We start from the raw sequence: 19,854 nt of genomic DNA, 5'->3' as shown, positions 1-19,854 counted from the left end.
CAATAGATATAAAAGTTGCCTAGCTGAGTGCAAAGATTTCCGGTGTATGTGATGCTCGTCATTTGATGCAACGTGGACAGGGTGGCGAGAGTTGGGGAAACAGAAGATTCTTTGTCTGTTCTTTTGAGTTTTGAAGTTGAGTCTTTCCCTGACAAAGTGAAGTTAGGATATATAAGTTATGAGCGTATGTTCCGAATACATTAAAATGTTACAGGTGTCAAGCTTATGGGCATGTGGCAGCAGCGTGTATAAAGGAGGGTCCAAGGGGTGAGAAATGTGCAGAAGGGCATGAGACAAGGGAATGTGTAGTATTGGGGAAAGTAGTGGAATGTGTTAATTGTAGGGGTGCCTATGGAGCTGGGGATCAGAAATGTCCCATGCCAGAGAAGCAGGTTGTAGTTTCCAGGGTTACAGTAGTGCAGAAGTTGTCATATACTGAGGCATTGAAGAAAGTAGAGGAAGGGGTTAAGGGGGAGGAGTGGTGAGAGTAGTAGAGATATACCAGTACAGAAGGTGGTATGAAGGTGGCCAAAAGGTGATATAAGTTTCAGTAAAATGGGATTTTTAGCATTTATTGCAATGGTTATTAATTGTACTGCAGGGATGGATCGGAAGTCTCAGAAAATTGAGGTTGTGGTGGCAGCTGCATAGCGGTATTTAGGTGTGCAAGACTTGACAGCAGAAGAGTTACAGGGTGTGTTAAGTGGTGATGTCCCATCTTTTCAGGATGATGGCATGAGGTAGGAAAACATTAAATGTAATGGAGTTGTACTCCAGTCTAGTAGGTGGCGGTAATGCAACAAATTGGATGCCAACCACCGTTAAACATCATAGAAGAAGAAACTCACAAACGCTCTGACGAAAACCGTGAGGCAGATACGTAAACTCAAATACACATGGTTAGCCGATGTTATTGCGAGTGTATCGAAATGCTTAATAAAGAGCAGTGATACTATCAGGAACTGTGTGCGGGTTCCTCCTTTTTTCACTGTTTCCAAAACTAAAATATGTTACGAACTGAGTAGATTTTTTTGTTGTAGACTTTACCCTTTGCCAACGTTTCTAAAATGGCGTTCTTTAGAAGGAGTGCAAGTGCGAATTGAGTTATTGTACACGTTCACTTCAGAGTCGTTTACTAACGGAAATACGGAAACATATGCTAGAACGCGCCAATAGGCTCTCGCTAGCTCGTGTTTGGCTCCGCCCACCTCGTTGTTTGTTCTACCCTGACGTTGGAAACTACAGACAGTGGTCTATATTTTGGTACGCTAGCAGTACAAGAAACAAAACCAACAACTGCGCTGTAGCAGTACAGTGACGTGTTTTATTAAGAATGCACCGGAAATATCGTTCGTTAGTAACCTGCAGTGACTCAACTACTGTGGCTCAAACTATTGATATTTTGAATCAGAAAAAAATTAAATTGTCTAATCTGTGTGGGTTTACTGAATCCGGTGAGAATTCCCTGTGTACAGAGTTACTGCAAATTATGTATTGGTAACTGGGATCAAGATGACCAAGGTAATCCTGACCAGATATGCTTCCAGTGCAGAGAGACCTACACCCCAATACCTGTACTAAACACAATCACCAAGTTTGATGAAATTGAAAAAATAAAGAAGACTGGATTGCAAACGGATGACACTGGATCTGGAAACATAGTCATATACTCCAAGTCATATACTGAGGAAACATACTGAGGAAATACTCAGCAAACATATGCTGAGAAATCAGCACCTGGTTAACAAGAAATAGGTATGGATAATAACGTTTTCCTGTCTGCAGTGACTAAACTACATGGAGTATCATTGAATGTTTCACAGTATGAAATTAGCCTACGTGTACATTGTACTTTACATGTCATGTGAGTTCAGTGAATTACACAGGCCCCTCCCATCTACCAGAGAAGGCAAATACACATTTCTATCTATCACAATATAACATTCAGGAAGAGTGTATGTTGTAATACCACGGTAGTTATTGCCTCAATACCAGTGCGTGTTTGTCCACAGATGAAGATGAGTGGGACCAAGAAGACATGCAAACAAGAAACCCAGTCACCAGCTCACTCTTCCAGTGGACAGGCTGTGGAAAATCAGAAATTGGTAAGTCCAGAGTGTGTTCAGTGATTCCCTGCTGATTAAATTGTTGGTGATATCATACTGCCCCCTAATTGTTTCTCTGACCTCCTTACCCTCTTTAACTTTGATGTCTGTCACTGCCTCACCTGTCCCCCAATTTATAACTTGAAGAAGGAGTTTCAGGATCCAGAGCTAGAGAAGACACAGGAACTGTATGCTCAAATGGATTACATCCTGGATAGGGTAAATCAAAACAACTTCCAGCAATCGATGTTGGCAATTACTGAGTTCACCATTAACACAGAGGCCAGACTGAAGGGCATCATTCACCTCATATATGAGAGGGCCCTGGCACATCCTACCAGGTCTGCGACCTATGCCAACATCTGCCACTGCCTCATGGGGGTAAGTCTATACAATTCTCCGTCTTTTTTTATTTTGTCTGTTTCTCAGAGGTGATTGCTATTTTTTGTCAAATGCCAGTGACCACACACCAAGAACAGCAGGAAATCATACATATTGTGCTTTTAACCTGCGTTTTTTTTCTCCCTTCTGCATATCTTCCTCCTCAGCTTAGAGTACCCACCGCTGCCAAACCAGGAGTGACAGTAAATTTCCGCAAGCTGTTTCTGAACCGAGTCCAAGCAAACTTTGAGAACATGGCGAGAAACGGTTGCGAAATCTTCCGTCAAAAACAGGAAATGGTGGATGCCATCACCAAGGTAGCACATCCATCCCTTCAGACACACTGTCGACTACATTATAGACCAACATTTTGAAACATCTTTTTGAGATATTCTAATCTGATCTAAATGATATTCATTTTTCTGTATGATTTTAATGCTTTGATGTGCGATTGATTATGTTGCCCTAACTGTGCATTGGTAATACACTGCTCAAAAAAATAAAGGGAACACTTAAACAACACAATGTAACTCCAAGTCAATAACACTTCTGTGAAATCAAACTGTCCACTGATTGAAGCAACACTGATTGACAATACATTTCACATGCTGTTGTGCAAATGGAATAGGCAACAGGTGGAAATTATAGGCAATTAGCAAGACACCCCCAATAAAGGAGTGGTTCTGCAGGTGATAACCACAGACCACTTCTCAGTTCCTATGCTTCCTGGCTGATGTTTTGGTCACTTTTGAATGCTGGCGGTGCTTTCACTCTCGTGGTAGCATGAGACGGAGTCTACAACCCACACAAGTGGCTCAGGTAGTGCAGCTCATCCAGGATGGACCATCAATGCGAGCTGTGACAAGAAGGTTTTCTGTGTCTGTCAGCGTAGTGTCCAGAGCATGGAGACGTGGAGGAGGCCGTAGGAGGGCAACAACCCAGCACTGCCAGAGCCCTGCAGAGCCCTGCAAAATGACCTCCAGCAGGCCAGAAATGTGCATGTCTCTGCTCAAACAGTCAGAAACAGACTCCATGAGGGTGGTATGAGGGCCCGACGTCCACAGGTGGGGGTTGTGCTTACAGCCCAACACCATGCAGGACGTTTGGCATTTGCCAGAGAATACCAAGATTGGCAAATTCGCCACTGGCGTCCTGTGCTCTTCACAGATGAAAGCAGGTTCACACTGAGCACATATGACAGACGTGACAGTCTGGAGACGCCGTGGAGAACGTTCTGCTGCCTGCAACATCCTCCAGCATGACCGGTTTGGCGGTGGGTCAGTCATGGTGTGGGGTGGCATTTCTTTGGGGGGCTGCACAGCCCTCATGTGCTCGCCAGAGGTAGCCTGACTGCCATTAGGTACCGAGATTAGATCCTCAGACCCCTTGTGAGACCATATGCTGGTGCGGTTGGCCCTGGGTTCCTCCTAATGCAAGACAATGCTAGACCTCATGTGGCTGGAGTGTGTCAGCAGTTCCTGCAAGAGGAAGGCATTGATGCTATGGACTGGCCCGCCCGTTCCCCAGACCTGAATCCAATTGAGCACATCTCGCTCCATCCACCAACACCACGTTGCACCACAGACTGTCCAGGAGTTGGCGGATGCTTTAGTCCAGGTCTGGGAGGAGATCCCTCAGGAGACCATCCGCCACCTCATCAGGAGCATGCCCAGGCGTTGTAGGGAGGTCATACAGGCACGTGGAGGCCACACACACTACTGAGCCTCATTTCAACTTGTTTTAAGGACATTACATCAAAGTTGGATCAGCCTGTAGTGTGGTTTTCCACTTTAATTTTGAGTGTGACTCCAAATCCAGACCTCGATGGGTTGATAAATTTGATTTCCATTGATAATTTTTGTGTGATTTTGTTGTCAGCACATTCAACTATGTAAAGAAAAAAGTATTTAATAAGAATATTTCAATCATTCAGATCTAGGATGTGTTATTTTAGTGTTCCCTTTATTTTTTTGAGCAGTGTATATTGTGGTGCTAGTCCCTTCAATTGATAATTGGAACATGGTTTGTTATCTAACTAGTAACAATTTGTATAGTTTAACTTGTTAACTTTCCTTATTCCTTCCAGGAGGAGGAGCGCCAGCGAGTGTGGGAGAAGCTGGAGGAGGCCAAGACCGAGGAGCGGAGGCAGTCGCTAGGCAATATCAAGTTAATGTGTGAGTTGTTCAAGTTGAAGATGCTGACTGAGCACGTCATGCATGACGTCATCGTACAGCTGCTGAAGAACCAAGATGATAACTCTCTGGAGGGTCTCTGCACATTACTCTACACCATCGGCAAGGACTTGGACTTTAAGAAGGCCAGGGTACAGCATTTTTTTTCTGTCCATCTGTCTGTCTGTTTTTGAACAAAATAAAAACATTACATTTTTTATCCATGACAGCAAAATTAATGGCATTGCATCAATGGCATTTTTATTCCACATTTTGGGATTGATCAATCCAATAGATTCAGATCTATAAATCAGTCAACTACATTCACTTGGCCTGTCTATACTTCCACAGCCCAGAATGGATCAGTACTACAACATGATTGTGAAGATTATGAAGAATAGGACAACCTCCCCGAGAATCACAAGCATGCTGCAGGATGTGCTGGACCTCCGAAAGGTATGACCATTTATTTGTCTACCTCTTTAAACACCCATATCTACCCTCTTAGTTGTTTAATTTTCTTGTTTTAGCCTATTAAACCCATATTATGTAGTTTATATGCATCAATTGTAGGAATTACAGTTCTATCAATTCTATAATATTACAGATTATTGCATTGCCAAAATTTAATGTTTTAGATGAGTGATGTAATGTTTCTGTTGTGTGTGTATTTTTCTCTCCAGAAAGAAACGGCCCAGCTTGGTGAGTTGGTGGAAAAGATGGAGAAGACCGGGCTGCAAGCTGACAATGATGCTGAGAAACACACGGGACCTGGAGACACAGAACCTGTTTTGCGTCCTCACTATAAATCATTAGCCATGAAGAATCAGAAGCTGATCAGCACATCTATACCACTACAGGAGAACACATGTCCTCATCATGATGATAAGCTGAAAGCTGAAGACTCAGCTGCTGCTCGGGGGGCTACCAAAAAGGTGTGGATGGGATACCATTATAGGCTTAGTATAAGAGGTACATAGATATGTGGCAGGCTGTTAATTGAAATGCATTCATGACTACCTCATGAAGCTGGTTGAGAGAATGCCAAAAGTGTAGAAAGCTATCATCAAGGCAAAGGGTGGCTGCTTTGAAGATTCTCAAATATAAAATATATTTTGATTTGTTTAACACTTTTTTTGGTTACTACATGATTCCATGTATGTTATTTCATAGTTTTGATGTCTTCACTATTATTCTACATTTTAGAAAATAGTCCAAATTAAGAAAAACACTGGAATGAGTAGGTGTGTCCAAACCTTTGACTGGTACTTTATCTATCAGAAAGGGATGTGGTTTGATCCATTGTGTGATGTCAATTACAACTATCTGTATGTTTATCCACAGAAAAAGGTGAATGTGCAGTTGACATGCCAACAGATAATCCAGGAGAGAGAGGAGGAACTACAGAAACTGAGACAGGAAGTGGAGTCTCTAAAGGTGAGACATTAGCTGACTGATGGAGTCATGGATAACTGCACACATGTAGTGTGTCTGAAAGTGGTCATGTCAACAGAAGTGGGAGGATCAACAGAAGTGGTTGTATGGAAAGTGAATCATCTAATTGGGCAGATTTGTAGCCACTCAATACCATTTTGCGTGGCTGATTGGGCTGCACGATGAGTCGATTGATGACAACTGTAGCATTTTGGCTAAGCCTAAACCTGTTCCTAACCTTAACCTCATTCTCCTAACCTGCCACGTTAATTATTCTAACCTGCCACGCATTTTAGCTAACCCTAACCCTTTTCCTAACCTTATCCTCATTCTCCCAACCTGACACTTTATTCCTAATCTGCTACATTAGTTCTCTTCACCTGCTATGTAAACATTAAGCTGGTCTAACGGATAGTGGAGCACTAATGTTAGACCCATCGCAGTTGGTCCACACACTTCTTTTGCAACGCCCACTTTCAGATACACTCCCAAGTATGCAGTCACCCACACTGTGTGATGAGCTGTTTTAGGGCTCGTCTATGGGTGAATCTCAATTGTGTTTGCTTTTTTTATTTGCATTTATTTCTGGTAACCAACATGCAGTGCATTCGGAAAGTTTCCAGACCTCTTGACATTTTCCACTTTTTGTTACGTTACAAACTTATTCTAAAATTGATGAGAGTTTTTTCCACCACCCTATAATGACAAAGAAAAAAACGCTTACATATCTAAAAAAGTAAACTGGAAATATCAAACCCTTTACTCAGTACTTTGTTGAAGCACCTTTGGAAGCGATTGCATCCTTAAGTCATCTTGGGTATCATGCTACAAGCTTGGCACACCTGTATTTGGGGAGTTTCTCCCATTCTTCTCTGCAGATCCACTCAAGTGCTGTCAGGCTGGTGACCGATGTGGTAAACACCTCAATGTTATCAGATAACGGGTGTTGCAGCGATGGGACAAGACTGTAACTACCAATTTGATAGTACGAAATTGGGGAGAAAAAGGGGTAAAAAGTACCAATAATAAACACAAAAATCACTGACCACAAGAAGCGCTGCTTCTGGATGTGCATTTTTTTGTTTGCTTATTGCTCTATACAGCTTGTTGAGTGCAGTCTTAGTGCCAGCATTGGTTTGTGGTGGTAAATAGACAGCTACGAGGTATACAACTTAGAGGAGCAAAAACTAGAGACTTGCTAAACAATAGAGATCACGCACCAGCTGCTGTTAACAAAGAGACACACCCCCATCCGCTAGTCTTACCCGAGGCTGCCGTCCTGTCTAGATGATGCATGGAGAAACCCACGAGATATCTCTTATCCATGTCCAGCCAAGACTCCGAGAAACATAGGATATTACAGTTCTTTAGGTCTCGTTGAAAGGATAGTCTCGAACGGAGTTCATCCAGTTTGTTCTCCAGTGACTGCACATTCGCCATCAGAACAGAGGGAAATGGCAGTCTATTTGTTCGCCGACGTAATCTCATTAGCATGCCGCCTCGCCTGTCTCTTTTTAGCCGCTGCTTCCTCTTTCAAGTCCCAGGGATTAGGGCCTGGTACAAAGTAAGAAGAATGTCTAGAGCTGCTGACTCGTTGAAGTAGAAATCTTCATCCAAATTGAGGTTAGTGATCGATGTTCTGATGTCCAGAAGCCGTTTTCGATCATAGGAAATTATGGCGGAGACATTATGTAACAAAAAGTTAAGATCAGCATTAAAAAACACAAATTATCAGTATTTGTTAGGAACCTGTAAAACGTCAGCTATCCCCCGCAGCCCATCAATCATGACGGGGAGTATGCAAGTCAATACTTTGGGGGAAGTGCTGAGTATTCGGGACACAGACAATGCTTACCAAAGTTTCTGAGCCAAATGTCTCAACAAGATGCCTCTTTCTCTCTCTGTCTTTTGATAGTGCTTATCACAGGCTACAATGGAGGACAGTGAGAGGTTCTTCACCAAGCTGATTGAGACAAGGTGCTCAGAGGTGAGAGAGGTGATCCAAGCTAAAGAGAAGGAGATGGTGAGTGAGGCTGAGGGACTCCTACAAACACTGGAGCAGGAGCTTGATGAGCTGAAGAGAACCGAAACAGAGGGTAGACAGCTTCCACACATAGAGGTCTACCCCCATTTCCTACAGGTAAAATCAATAGCGCTCGAATAAAGTGCTACATATGTTTACAAGCACATTTGAAGTGTGTAAAGTTTGAACACTGACATTTATAAGGGGAAATGTTTGGATCAGTTTTGAACAAAGGTATTTATTTTCTCTGTATTGGTCAGTCAATATCATTCAGCACTTATACTATAGACAACTTCAGCTGGGGATAAACACCCATTTGGGAATACAGGAATACTTAACCCTATATCATAATTTACACTAGACCTCTTGTTTTGGATTGTAGAACACAACCTGGAAAAGGAAATCAGAATGTTGAAATGGTTTGCGTTTGATTCAAAATTTAAACCAGGTATCTACGATAAAACATTTAAGGAATGCGCTGAGAGCGGCATGACAGCATTGTGTGCCATTGTGAGTATGGAGTATTGAGTATGGAGAACTCTGTTTTCATTCCAAGGAGAAATGTGGGATGGAAAACCAAGATTTCTTCAGATACTTACAGTTAATGGACTATTTTGAAAAAGAGAAAAAAAATGACAGAGCCTTCTTTCATACCACGTATGACTATCCATGTGATTCGAAATGCATATAAACAGGCAATGTCGAAGACAACCTCTTCACTGTGTCATGATCTGATACACTCAACTCGTTATATTAAAGAAAAATGGGGAAAGGAACTGAATAAGGACATCTCAGAGGAAGACTGGGACAATATATGCAGTACCCAACATACAGTGCATTCAGAAAGTATTCAGACCCCTTGACTTTCCACATTAGGTACATTTACAGCCTTATACTAAAATTGATTACTGTTTTTTCCCTCATCAATCTACACACAATACCCCATAATGACAAAGCAAAAACAGCTTTTTAGGCATTTTTTTCAAATGTATTAAACATAAAAAACAGATCACATTTACATAACTATTCAGACCCACTACCCAGTACTTTGTTGAGGCACCTATAGCAGCGATTACAGCCTCAAGTCTTCTTGGGTATGACGCTACAAGCTTGACATACCTGTATTTGGGGAGTTTCCCCCATTCTTCTCTAAAGACCCTCTCAAGCTCTGTCAGGCTGGATGGGGAGTGTCACTGCACAGCTATTGTCAGGTCTCTCCTTTGATGTTAGATCGGGTTCATGTCCCGAAGCCACTCATGCGTTGTCTTGGCTGTGTGCTTAGGGTTGTTGTCCTGTTGGAAGGTGAACCTTCACCCCAGTCTGAGGTCCTGAGCGCTCTTCATCAAGGATCTCTTGATGACTTTGCTCTGTTAATCTGTCCCTCGGTTCTGACTAGTCTCCCAGTCCCTGCCTCTGAGAATCTTGTTTCTCATGGTCTGAGAGTCCTTTAGGTGCCTTTTGACAAACTCCAAGTGGGCTATCGTGCCTTTTACTGAGAAGTGGCTTCTGTCTGGCCACTCTACCATAAAGGCCTGATTGGTGCAGAGATTGTTGTCCTTCTGGAATGCTCTCATCTCCACAGAGTAACTCTGGAGCTCTGTCAGTGACCGTCGGGTTCTTGGTCACCTCCCTGACCAAGGCCCTTCTCTCCCGATTGGTCAGTTTGGCCAGGCGGCCAGCTCTAGGAAGAGTCTTGGTGGTTCCTAACTTCTTCCATTTAAGAATGATGAAGGCCACTGTGTTCTTGGGGACCTTCAATGCTGCAGATATTTTTTTTGTATTCTTGCCCCGACACAATCCTGTCTCGGAGCTTTATGAATATTTCCTTCGACCTCTTGGCTTGGTTTTTTCTCTGACATGCACAGTCAACTGTGGGACCTTATATAGACAGGTGTCCAATCAATTGATTTCACCAAAGGTGGACCCTAATGAGGTTTTCAAACATCTCAAGGTTGATCAATGGAAACAGGATGCACCTGAGCTCAATTTCGAATCTCATAGCAAAGGGTCTGAATATTTGCTAAGAAAAATTTAAACCTGTTTTTGCCTTGTTATTATGGGGTATTGTGTGTAGATTGAAGATGTTTTATTAATTTAATATATTTTAGAATAAGGCTATAATGTAACAAAATGTAGAAAAAGAAAGGGGTCTGAATACTTTCTGAATGCACTGTACCTCTTCAAACTCAAGAACATGGAGAGTTCTGTTGGAGAAACAAGTCGTTTATTATCACTCCTAGAATCAAAAGTCAACAGCTAACTATACAACAGCCATGCTGGCAGCTGTGTGGCTATGTAGATGCCAACCCCAACCATTTTTTTTTGTCCCAGAGAATGTGATGGGCAGTCACAAATACTTGTTAAAGGCACCTTGCTCCAAGTAAAAAAGCCATTACCAGGAACTGGTATAAAGTAGAAGCCCCAAAATTATAATCCAAGATATCTTTAATATGGAAAGCTTGACATACATATACCTTAAGACTCCAAAATCCTTTATTTGAAATTAACTGGGAGAAATTGATATCATTCACAAACCAGGAAGACTTGATTAATTAATATCTTGTGAACCTTTAGTTCATTGTTTTGATCTGTTTTTGATGAACTTTTTTGAAAAGGTATTATAAATATATATTTAAACAATAATATAGTAAACTTCTATCTCTGCTCACTACATATAACTATTTATATGAACACCTTATATGTTGACCTTTACCATGTTGCGGTGTATTAAGAAGTTTTTCTGAAATGGGTTTGTGGTATATCTGATGTCCTGCATGTTTCCTTGTCTGTTTGTAGAAATTGCCCAGCATCACTGAGGCTTTTGAAGAAGTGAGGACATGTGCCTCTGAAATGCAACAGAAATTTGAAGATTCCTCCAAGTTGCAATTTGTGGAGTTTTCTAAATCAGGTGCTTATTTTAGGTCTGCAAAATTCCAGTATTTTTCCCAACATGCCCATATTCTCCAGAAATCCTGGTTAGAGGAATTTAGATTCCCTGCTTATTCCTTCCTTATACAGGGAATCTTCCAACCTGGGAATATTGGTTACATTTCTGGGATTTTTGCAACCCAAGGCCTACTATTTCTGTGCACAAGCCAAATTCCTTCATACATTAACACTTTTTTTTCTCTATTTCTTTCAACAGTTGAAGAAAGTCTGGGACCATACAGTAAGTACCCAGCTAGCACAACGTTCTGAGAACCATATGTTTCTTAGATCGTGGTGAGAGCGTGGTTGTCCTATGGTTAGTTTGCGTACAACCTTCCCACCACGTTCTGGGAATGGTGCAGATTACCCAACTAGCACATAATGTTCTGAAAACCATATGTTTCTTTGGTGAGAATTTCAGTACTTCATCTTAACATTTCCTACAGGTTTCCTCATGGTTCTATTTCAAATAATGTTCTCAAATTGTTCAGAGAATGTTTTAAGAAACAACGTTTTTCTGTGGGAATTTCAGTACTTCATGATAAAGTTTTCTACAGGTTTCCTCAATGTTCTATTTAAAGTCATGTTCTCAGAACATTAAGAAAACTTTCTATAAAAAAAAAACACAAGAAAACATTAGTAACATTTAAAAAAGTTTCTAAGAATTTTATTTAAAAACATATTTCCTATCTTGTTAAGTGCGTTCATGTGTGTTGGCCGCACCCACTAATTGGCCACACCTGATTTTGATGAGTGCTTGTTCCCTTTGAATGTGGTCTGTTTAAATAAACTAAAATGAACAGTTTTGTGTGAGTAAAAAAAACATGGCGTGATAGCTCCGTCGTGGTGGCAATGTGGACTAATTCCAAGATCATAGGTTCAAGTCTCACTGACGGCATACCACAATTAAAAATGTGTTTGCATGATTAAAGCTTAAGCAAAATAATGTCCATGTGTCCTATCTATGCTTGGAATTAAAATCAGTTAAATAAAATTAGCAGTGTTGAAACATTCTCAGAACGTTATTTAATTACCTATAATTTTAGTTCTCAGAATGTTAATACCACCTCCCAGGAAAACTTTCAGGGAAACATAGTAAAACGCTCTCAGAACCTCCTTGAAAAAATGTATGTACGTTCCCTGAACAGGCTACGTTTTCACTTCCATTCAATACTTTGGGAGAAGTGTGGAGAATTTTTAAAAACGTTCAGTTTTACCAGTGGGAAGCCAAAAACGTACGTTCCCACAACTTCCAAGGAACCAAATGTGCTAGTTGGGTAGTACCATCACAGCACAATTACTGGAATAAAGTGAAGGACCTAACATACAGGACTGACATACAACCTCCTCTTTCTTCTTGTTTTAATTTCCTCTCTCTCTTTCTCTCTCTTCTCCCTCAGCTATCAGTTCACTTAGCACTAGCAGACAGGCAGTGGAAGAAAAGGACTTGGTAAGATCTGGTCAGATTAATATGTACATGTGTAATACGCTCCTGGTTGAATAACGATGGAGATAATATCTGTTGGTGATGCTGCCCCTTTATTATTTAACTCTGCTTACTCCCTCTTCTGCCCCCTTAACTTATTACTTGAAGCAGGACCTTGTGGACCTAGAGACAGTGAAGACAGAGGAAATGTATGAACAAATGGATAACATCCTGACCAGCCTGACTCCCAAGAACTTCCATCAGTCAATGAAGGTAGTGAGTGCATTCACCATTGACACAGAGGACAAACTCCAGAGCATCATTGACTCTATATATGAGAGGGCCATCTTAAACCCTACCAGCGCTGAGGTCTATGCAAAGGTGTGCAACCAACTCAAGGGGGTACGTATGCATCTGTACAAGTCTCCATGTGTGTATTTGTGTTTGCCTGTCACCAATAGCTGTTTATTGTTTTTAATACAATTTTACCAGCTCTTAGGGCAACATACACTGAGTGTACAAAATATTAGGAACACTTTTTCCATGACAGACTGACCTGGTAAAAGCTACAATCTTTTTACTTGTTAAATCCACTTCAATCAGTGTAGATGAAGGAGAGGGAAGGATTTTTAAGCCTTGAGACAATTGAGATGTGAATTGTGTATGTGAGACAAAACATTTAAATGCTTTTGAACGGGATATGGTAGTAGGTGCCAGGCGCACCGGTTTGAATGTGTCAAGAACTGCAACACTGCTGGGTTTTTCACGCTCAACTGTTTCCTGTGTATTGAGAATAGTCCACCACCCAATGGACATCCAGCCAACATGACACAACTGTGGGAAGCATTGGAGTCAACATTTTCAAGTATTGTGGTGGCAACATGTTATGGGTGTGCTTGTCACCGGCAGCAACTGGGGAGTTTGTCAAGATCAAAATGCATTTGAAAGGTTTAAGGAAAACCCGCCATAGTCTTCTACAAACTTAACCATGGGATAGAGTTCCCTTTTAGTGGGACAGTTAAGCACATTTTAATGCAAAAAACACACCAATGGCTTTCCAATAGGTATTGAGTGTTTCTGAGTGGTACAGTATCAACCCCCTGACTTAAATCTGCTTGAAAAATATATAGACAAGGTTTGAATATTGCTGTCCATCAATGATTCTCAACCAAATTTACTGAGCTTAGCAATTTTGACTAAAAACAATGCCCTAAGAGTTATGTAATGTTTGTAGAATCTTATTCAAAATGATTCACAGCTGTAATGGCTGCAAAAGGTGCTCCCACCAAGTATTGGGCTAACTCTGCGGTGTGAAGACATACGCAATCAATATTTCTTCACATTACAATTTTTATTAATTTGTCTTTCATTTTGAAAATGGGAATTAGTTTGTGTAGATCTGTAGGAAGAAATCCAGATTTTTTAAACCCTTCTGTTATTTGAAGGCAGCAAAAATGTGAAGACTGTGTGCAAGGGGTGTAGACCTTCACTAGTGACTGTATATCTACCAAATAAGTATCCAATACAGTAATGTAATAGTGGTCAATGTTCAGAATCTAATCCGAAATAATTCAAATCTAACTCTCTGTCTCTCTCGCTCCATAATCGGATAACCCGTTAATTAGTTTTTGTCTCCTACATATCCTGCCCTTTCAGCTCAAAATACCTGGAGTGACAGTAAATTTCCGCAAGCTGCTGCTGAACCACTGCCAGAAGGGCTTTGAGAAGGATAATAGAAGGATCTTAAAAGAAAAGCAGAGGGAACTCGACACCACCACTGAGGTAGCACATCATACAGCAACATTTCATCTTTGAGATGTCAAAATCCACATTACATCAACTTTATTTCTCTTCATAATACCTTATTATTTTATAAACAATTGTAATTGATTAACTTTACATTGATATTACATTTAAAGTATTCCCTTCAACTGATCATTGTAACACTTGTACCTTGTTTAGTCCAATGCAATTTGTATTAGTACAAGGCAGGCTGAACAGACATCCTGATTTCCTTCCAGGAGGAGGACCGTCAGCGACTGAGGGAGGAGCTGGAGGAGGCTAAGGCAGAGGGGCAGCGGGAGTTGCTAGGCAACATCACATTCATCTGCCATTTGTTCAAGTTGAAGATGATGACCGAGGGCCTCATAGACTACTGCATCGTAAAGCTAATAAAGGATGGAGATGATGATTCGCTAGAGGGTCTGTGCACAATACTCTTCACCATTGGGAAAGACTTGGACTCTGAGAAGAACCAGGTCTGTCTGTCTGTATGGATTTATTGAGGTGCGTCTGTTTAAGTCAATAGCATTCACTTAGCCGGTCTATACTTCCACAGCCCAGAATGGATGAACACTACACCCAGATTAATCTGATACAGAAGAGAAGGAGGACCTCCCCCAGAATCCGCTATATGCTTCAAGATGTGCTGGACCGCAGAACGGTATGACCAGCTACCCCACAACCTCCACTACCTGTTATGTTTGTTCTGTGTCTTTGGTTGTCTGTCTGTCTCTCTCTCTCTATTTCTCCCCCTCCCTCTCACCTATTCTCTAATATTTTAAAGCACTGATATTAGATTCTTGTTCAAGTCTGATGTAATGTTTCACTCACAATTCCACTTTCTCTCTCCAGCTCCATTTGTACAAGGGCCAAAAGGAAGACCATTGAAGACCAGGACCATGTGTTTTTACAATTCCTCTGTCCTGTGTCTGTGTTCTTTTGCCCATCTTAATCTGTTTTCTTTTAATTGGCCAGTCTGAGATATGGCTTTTTCATTGCAACTCTGCCTAGAAGGCCAGCATCCCTGAGTTGCCTCTTCTCTGATGTTGAGACTGGTGTTTTGCGGGTACTATTTATTGAAGCTGCCAGTTGAGGACTTGTGAGGCGCCTGTTTCTCAAACTAGACACTCTAATGTACTTGTCCTCTTGCTCAGTTGTGCACCGGGGCCTCCCACTCCTCTTTATATTCTGGTTAGAGACAGTTTTCACTGTTCTGTGAAGGGAGTAGAACACAGCGTGTCTGATGCTCCAGATACTCAACTAGTCTAAAGAAGGCCAGTTTTATTGCCTCCTTAATCTGCACCACAGTTTTCAGCTGTGCTAACGTAATTGCAAAAGGGTTTTCTAATGATCAATTTGCCTTTTAAAATGATGAACTTGGATTAGCTAACACAACGTGTCAATGGAACACAGGAGTGATGGTTGCATATAATGGGCCTCTGTACGCCTATGAAGAAATTCCATACAAAATCAGCCCTTTCCAGCTACAATAGTAATTTACAATATTAACAATGTCTTTACTGTATTTCTGATCAATTTTATGTTATTTCAATGGACAAAAAAAATTGCTTTTCTTTCAAAAACAAGGACATTTTTAAGTGACCCCAAACTTTTGAACGGTAGTGTATAGAGTCCAATCACAAGAACTGAACATAGCCTGAGGTACACTCCTACTCTGTTGGAATGAGCGACTGGTATCTTTGTCCTTGCCGTTTTGCATTGAAATGCATGTTTCTTGTGGGTTACCAGGTTTCAATTCAACCTTTTTATGCAAGTATAGTACAGATGTAACTCCCGAGGGTCGCAGCGGTCTAAGGCACTGCATATCAGTGCTAAATGAGTTACTACAGACCCTGGTTCGATTCTAGGCGTTTCACAACTGGCCGTGATTGGTTGTTCCATAGGGCAGTGCGCACAATTGGCCCAGCGTTGTCCGGGTTAGAGTTTGGCCGGGGTAGGCCGTCATTCTAAATAAGAATTTGTTGTTAACTGACTTGCCTAGTTAAATAAATAAAAATACAAATGTAGGATCTTAATTTGAGGCAGTTTGTTATAGCGGAAAGATAATCCTGCAGCAACAGTAAATGTGGATTATAGTGGATGTTTTTTGTTGGAGTTGCTGCATTTTACGTTAGGGCAAATCAAGTCTGACATTTTAAAGTGGAAATTACAAACTTTAGAAAGCTTTTTAAACCTTGAATATGCTACAAGTTTGCACTGACTGCTATGCAAGAAATTCACTTATGCACTTAAATATAAGAGTACAAGTACAGAGGTGATTGGCATCTGTGTTGGCTCTAAGATAATTTACCACTTTAACTAAGGCTGTCTCTGTGCTGTGGTGGGCCCGAAAACCAGATTTTGATTTTTTCAAAAATGAAAAAAATTGATTAACTATAGATTGTACTTTAGATATGCAATTAAAAAACTATTTTGAAGGTGGTGGGAATAGGATCGAGAAGGCAGATGTTGCCAGGCCAGCTCATGGCTTAAGTTGTGATATCACTTTCCTGAGCATGTCTGTGTCAACCTGGGAAAATGAATCCATTGTGCCTTTGTGTGGTTGGCTAGGGCACATATCAAACTTCTCATCAGGTCTTGCTAAATGAAAGCTTGTATTTTTCATTTGGTACATGCAGGAATTTAACTGCAAAAGTTGTATTTATGTGCACTATGTCATCACCCACAGCCTTTTATCGGCAACAAGTCAATTTGAGGAAAAATCTCTGGTGGGAAAATGCAAATATTAGAATATTTGCATGAAAATCTGTCGCCAATTGAGTGGAAACCTAGCTTGTGTTGTAATATGACTTATTTCTACTTTAATATGCTTACAAATAAAGTACCTGATGATATAAGCAAAGTGGATACTGTGTAGTCATTTACAGGGGTGACATCAGCGTTTATACAGATTAATTACAGGCATCGGTTCCAGAATGAACTTTCTAGTTCCATCCTTTAAAAATGATTTGCCAGGTAAGACCATCTGATAAAACAGTAGTATTTCCCTTTAACCTATTTTGGCAACACCTCTACATAGTAGAATTGGATAGAGGGCAAACTTGCCCCCAAAGTTTGTTTTAGCATGGACTGGTCAATTGGGTGGGACTTCCTATGGTATTTTTTTGTATCTTATTAGTATCCCCATTATCTGTTGTGGGGTCCAGGGGCCGGATTAACAAAACTTTAAGAATACGTTTCTTAACTGTCATTTTTTCCCCCCTTCGGACTGAAGAAGAAAGTTAAGCAAAGTTGCTATTCCTCAATAAAATTGTTAGAAATGTTCTTAAAGTTTTACCTAAGTTTCTCCCTAAGAAAAAAGTTCAGAAGAAATGGTATTCTTGAAAATAATGCTTTATGATTTCTTCTTTTGAAATGTACTTAACTTTAGGACAGCTAAACCCTTGTCTTGAGACGAATGGGTACTTTTGTAACCATTCATGTTTTCTTGCGCCACAGAAACAGTTGGCTTCAGGATATTTAAATACAGCAATAATACAAATTAAACACGCATTATCTGGCTAGCTAGATATTAACAATATATTACAATCCTCTAAGTGTTAAATAGCTGGCGCTATCTCGTCAATTTGCAAAGAAGAACTTAGCTAACGATGTTAACGTTAGCTATGTTGGCTATAATGTCTTTACACGTTAGCTAGCTAACGAATTTAACGATCACGCAGTCCCTCTACCACCATCTCTATGATGGATGACACCTTCTCCTCCAGCTGGTCCACATGAATGGTCTCTCAGCTCCCTTCTTAGCAACCGACTTGATGTCGGAACACTTATTTTTTTTACTGCATCACTGTCCCTTGCCATACCCCTGATGGCAGAGACAGACTCGGTCACTCGCCCATCCTCTCTTTTTGGTCTCTGCAGTGAACCTGCAGTTATCAAGTCTCCCCAACAGCAACCATTTCCTGCCTGCTATTTCCTCCACCATCACTTAAAGCTCTTGTTTACTGAAGATTTTATTGCGCTTTCCTTGGTTACACATGTTTGGTTTTGATGTACAGTAGCTAACGTTAGTCGGATGGCTATGTGTGAAAAATGTTTTTTTGTTTGTGTGTGAAGGGTTCGCGAGCCAACTAAAACATTTTATTCTTGAGACATAAAGCAAAAAAATACATTTAATAAAATTGAAATATCAACACTTTATTATAGTGGGCCAAATCCTATCATCCCTGTCACATAGGCGTATTTATTGGTTTCAAGCACGTCACTAATGTCAATGCCACATGAGAAGATATTTACGAAGTTCTTAAGAAATATATTTACGAAGTTCCTAAGAAAACTACACATTTCAAAGAACAGTTTGAGGAATTACATTTTCGAACTACAGTTGAAGTCGGAAGTTTGCTTACACTTAGGATGGAGTCATTAAAACTCGTTTTTCAACTACAAACTATAGTTTTGGCAAGTCAGTTAGGACATCTACTTTCTGCATGACACAAGAAATGTTTACCAACAATTGTTTAAAGTTTATTTAACTTATCACAATTGCAGTGGGGGAAGTTTACATACACAAAATTGACTGTCCCTTTGAACAGCTTGAAGAATTTCAGAAAATTATGTCATGGCTTTCGAAGCTCCTGATGGGCTAATTGACATAATTTAAGTCAATTGGAGGTGCACCTGTGGATGTATTTCAAAACATACCTTCAAACTCAGCGCCTCTCTTTGCTTGACATCATGGGAAAATCAAAAGAAACCAGCTAAGACCTCAGAAAAAAAGTTTTAGACCTCCACAAGTATGGTTCATCCTTGGAAATAATTTCCAAATGCCTGAAGGTACCACGTTCATCTGTACAAACAATAGTACGCAACTATAAACACCATGGGACCACGCAGCCTCATACCGCTCAGGAAGGAGACACATTCTGTCTCCTAGAGATGAATGTACTTGGGTGCGAAAAGTGCAAATCAAACCCAGAACAATAGCAAAGGACCTTGTGAAGATGCTGGAGGAAAGAGGTACAAAAGTATATATATCAACAGTAAAACGAGTCCTATATTGACATAACCTTAAAGGCCGCTCAGCAAGGAAGAAGACACTGCTCCAAAACCGACATAAAAAGCCAGACTACGGTTTGCAACTGCACATGGGGACAAAGATCATACTTTTTGGAGAAATGTCCTCTGGTCTGATGAAACAAAAATAGAACTGTTTGGCCCTAATGACTATCATTATTTTTAGAGGAAAAGGGGGGACGCTTGCAAGCTGAAGACACCATCCCAACCGTGAAGCACGGAGGTGGCAGCATCATTTTGTGGGGGTGCTTTGCTGCAGGAGGGACTGGTGCACTTCACATAATAGATGGCATCATGAGGTTGGAAAATTATGTGGATATATTGAAGAAACCTCTCAAGACATCAGTCAGGAAGTTGAAGCTTGGTCGCAAATGGGTCTTTCAAATGGACAATGACCCCAGGCATACTTCCAAAGTTGTGGCAACATGGATTAAGGACAACAAAGTCAAGGTATTAGAGTGGCCATCACAAAGCCCTGTCCTCAATCCTATAAAAAATGTGTGGGCAGAACTGAAAAAGCGTGTGTGAGCAAGGAGGCCTACAAACCTGACTTATTGTGGGAAGCTTGTG

General features: G+C 40.8%; 1 protein-coding gene across 4 annotated transcripts; it reads left to right on the top strand.

Annotated features, from left to right (window-relative positions):
- Positions 1-830: 830 nt before the first annotated feature.
- On the top strand, positions 831-17,113 carry LOC110489880 (uncharacterized). 4 transcript variants are annotated; one of them, XM_021562837.3, is made up of 17 exons: positions 831-1,755; positions 2,013-2,105; positions 2,253-2,486; positions 2,654-2,803; positions 4,573-4,809; positions 5,009-5,113; positions 5,341-5,592; positions 6,002-6,094; positions 8,007-8,231; positions 10,911-11,022; positions 11,260-11,283; positions 12,443-12,492; positions 12,640-12,870; positions 14,125-14,250; positions 14,490-14,726; positions 14,807-14,911; positions 15,103-17,113. In XM_021562837.3, exons 2-17 carry the CDS (start codon positions 2,013-2,015, stop codon positions 15,136-15,138), a joined length of 2,310 nt encoding a protein of 769 aa, XP_021418512.2. In that variant the 5' UTR covers positions 831-1,755; the 3' UTR covers positions 15,139-17,113. The 4 variants fall into 4 exon arrangements, with proteins under 4 accessions (XP_021418512.2, XP_021418510.2, XP_090055824.1 ...); XM_021562835.3 differs by having other exon boundaries at positions 12,637-12,870; XM_090199698.1 differs by having other exon boundaries at positions 879-1,755; positions 2,256-2,486.
- The last annotated feature ends 2,741 nt before the right edge of the window (positions 17,114-19,854 follow it).

This window comes from Oncorhynchus mykiss, chromosome 15, assembly GCF_057628025.1.
Source record: "Oncorhynchus mykiss isolate SJ-2025 chromosome 15, ASM5762802v1, whole genome shotgun sequence".
In the NCBI taxonomy this organism is placed as follows: Eukaryota; Metazoa; Chordata; class Actinopteri; order Salmoniformes; family Salmonidae; genus Oncorhynchus; species Oncorhynchus mykiss.
This window is presented reverse-complemented; position numbering and strand designations above follow the sequence as displayed.

Excerpts from the sequence above, each read along its gene's own strand:
- LOC110489880 (XM_021562835.3), top strand. The coding sequence starts at position 2,013 with ATGAAGATGAGTGGGACCAAGAAGACATGCAAACAAGAAACCCAGTCA. Across the intron at positions 4,810-5,008 it reads TGGACTTTAAGAAGGCCAGG|CCCAGAATGGATCAGTACTA; the intron begins GTACAGCATTTT and ends ATACTTCCACAG. Across the intron at positions 12,871-14,124 it reads TGTGCAACCAACTCAAGGGG|CTCAAAATACCTGGAGTGAC; the intron begins GTACGTATGCAT and ends CTGCCCTTTCAG.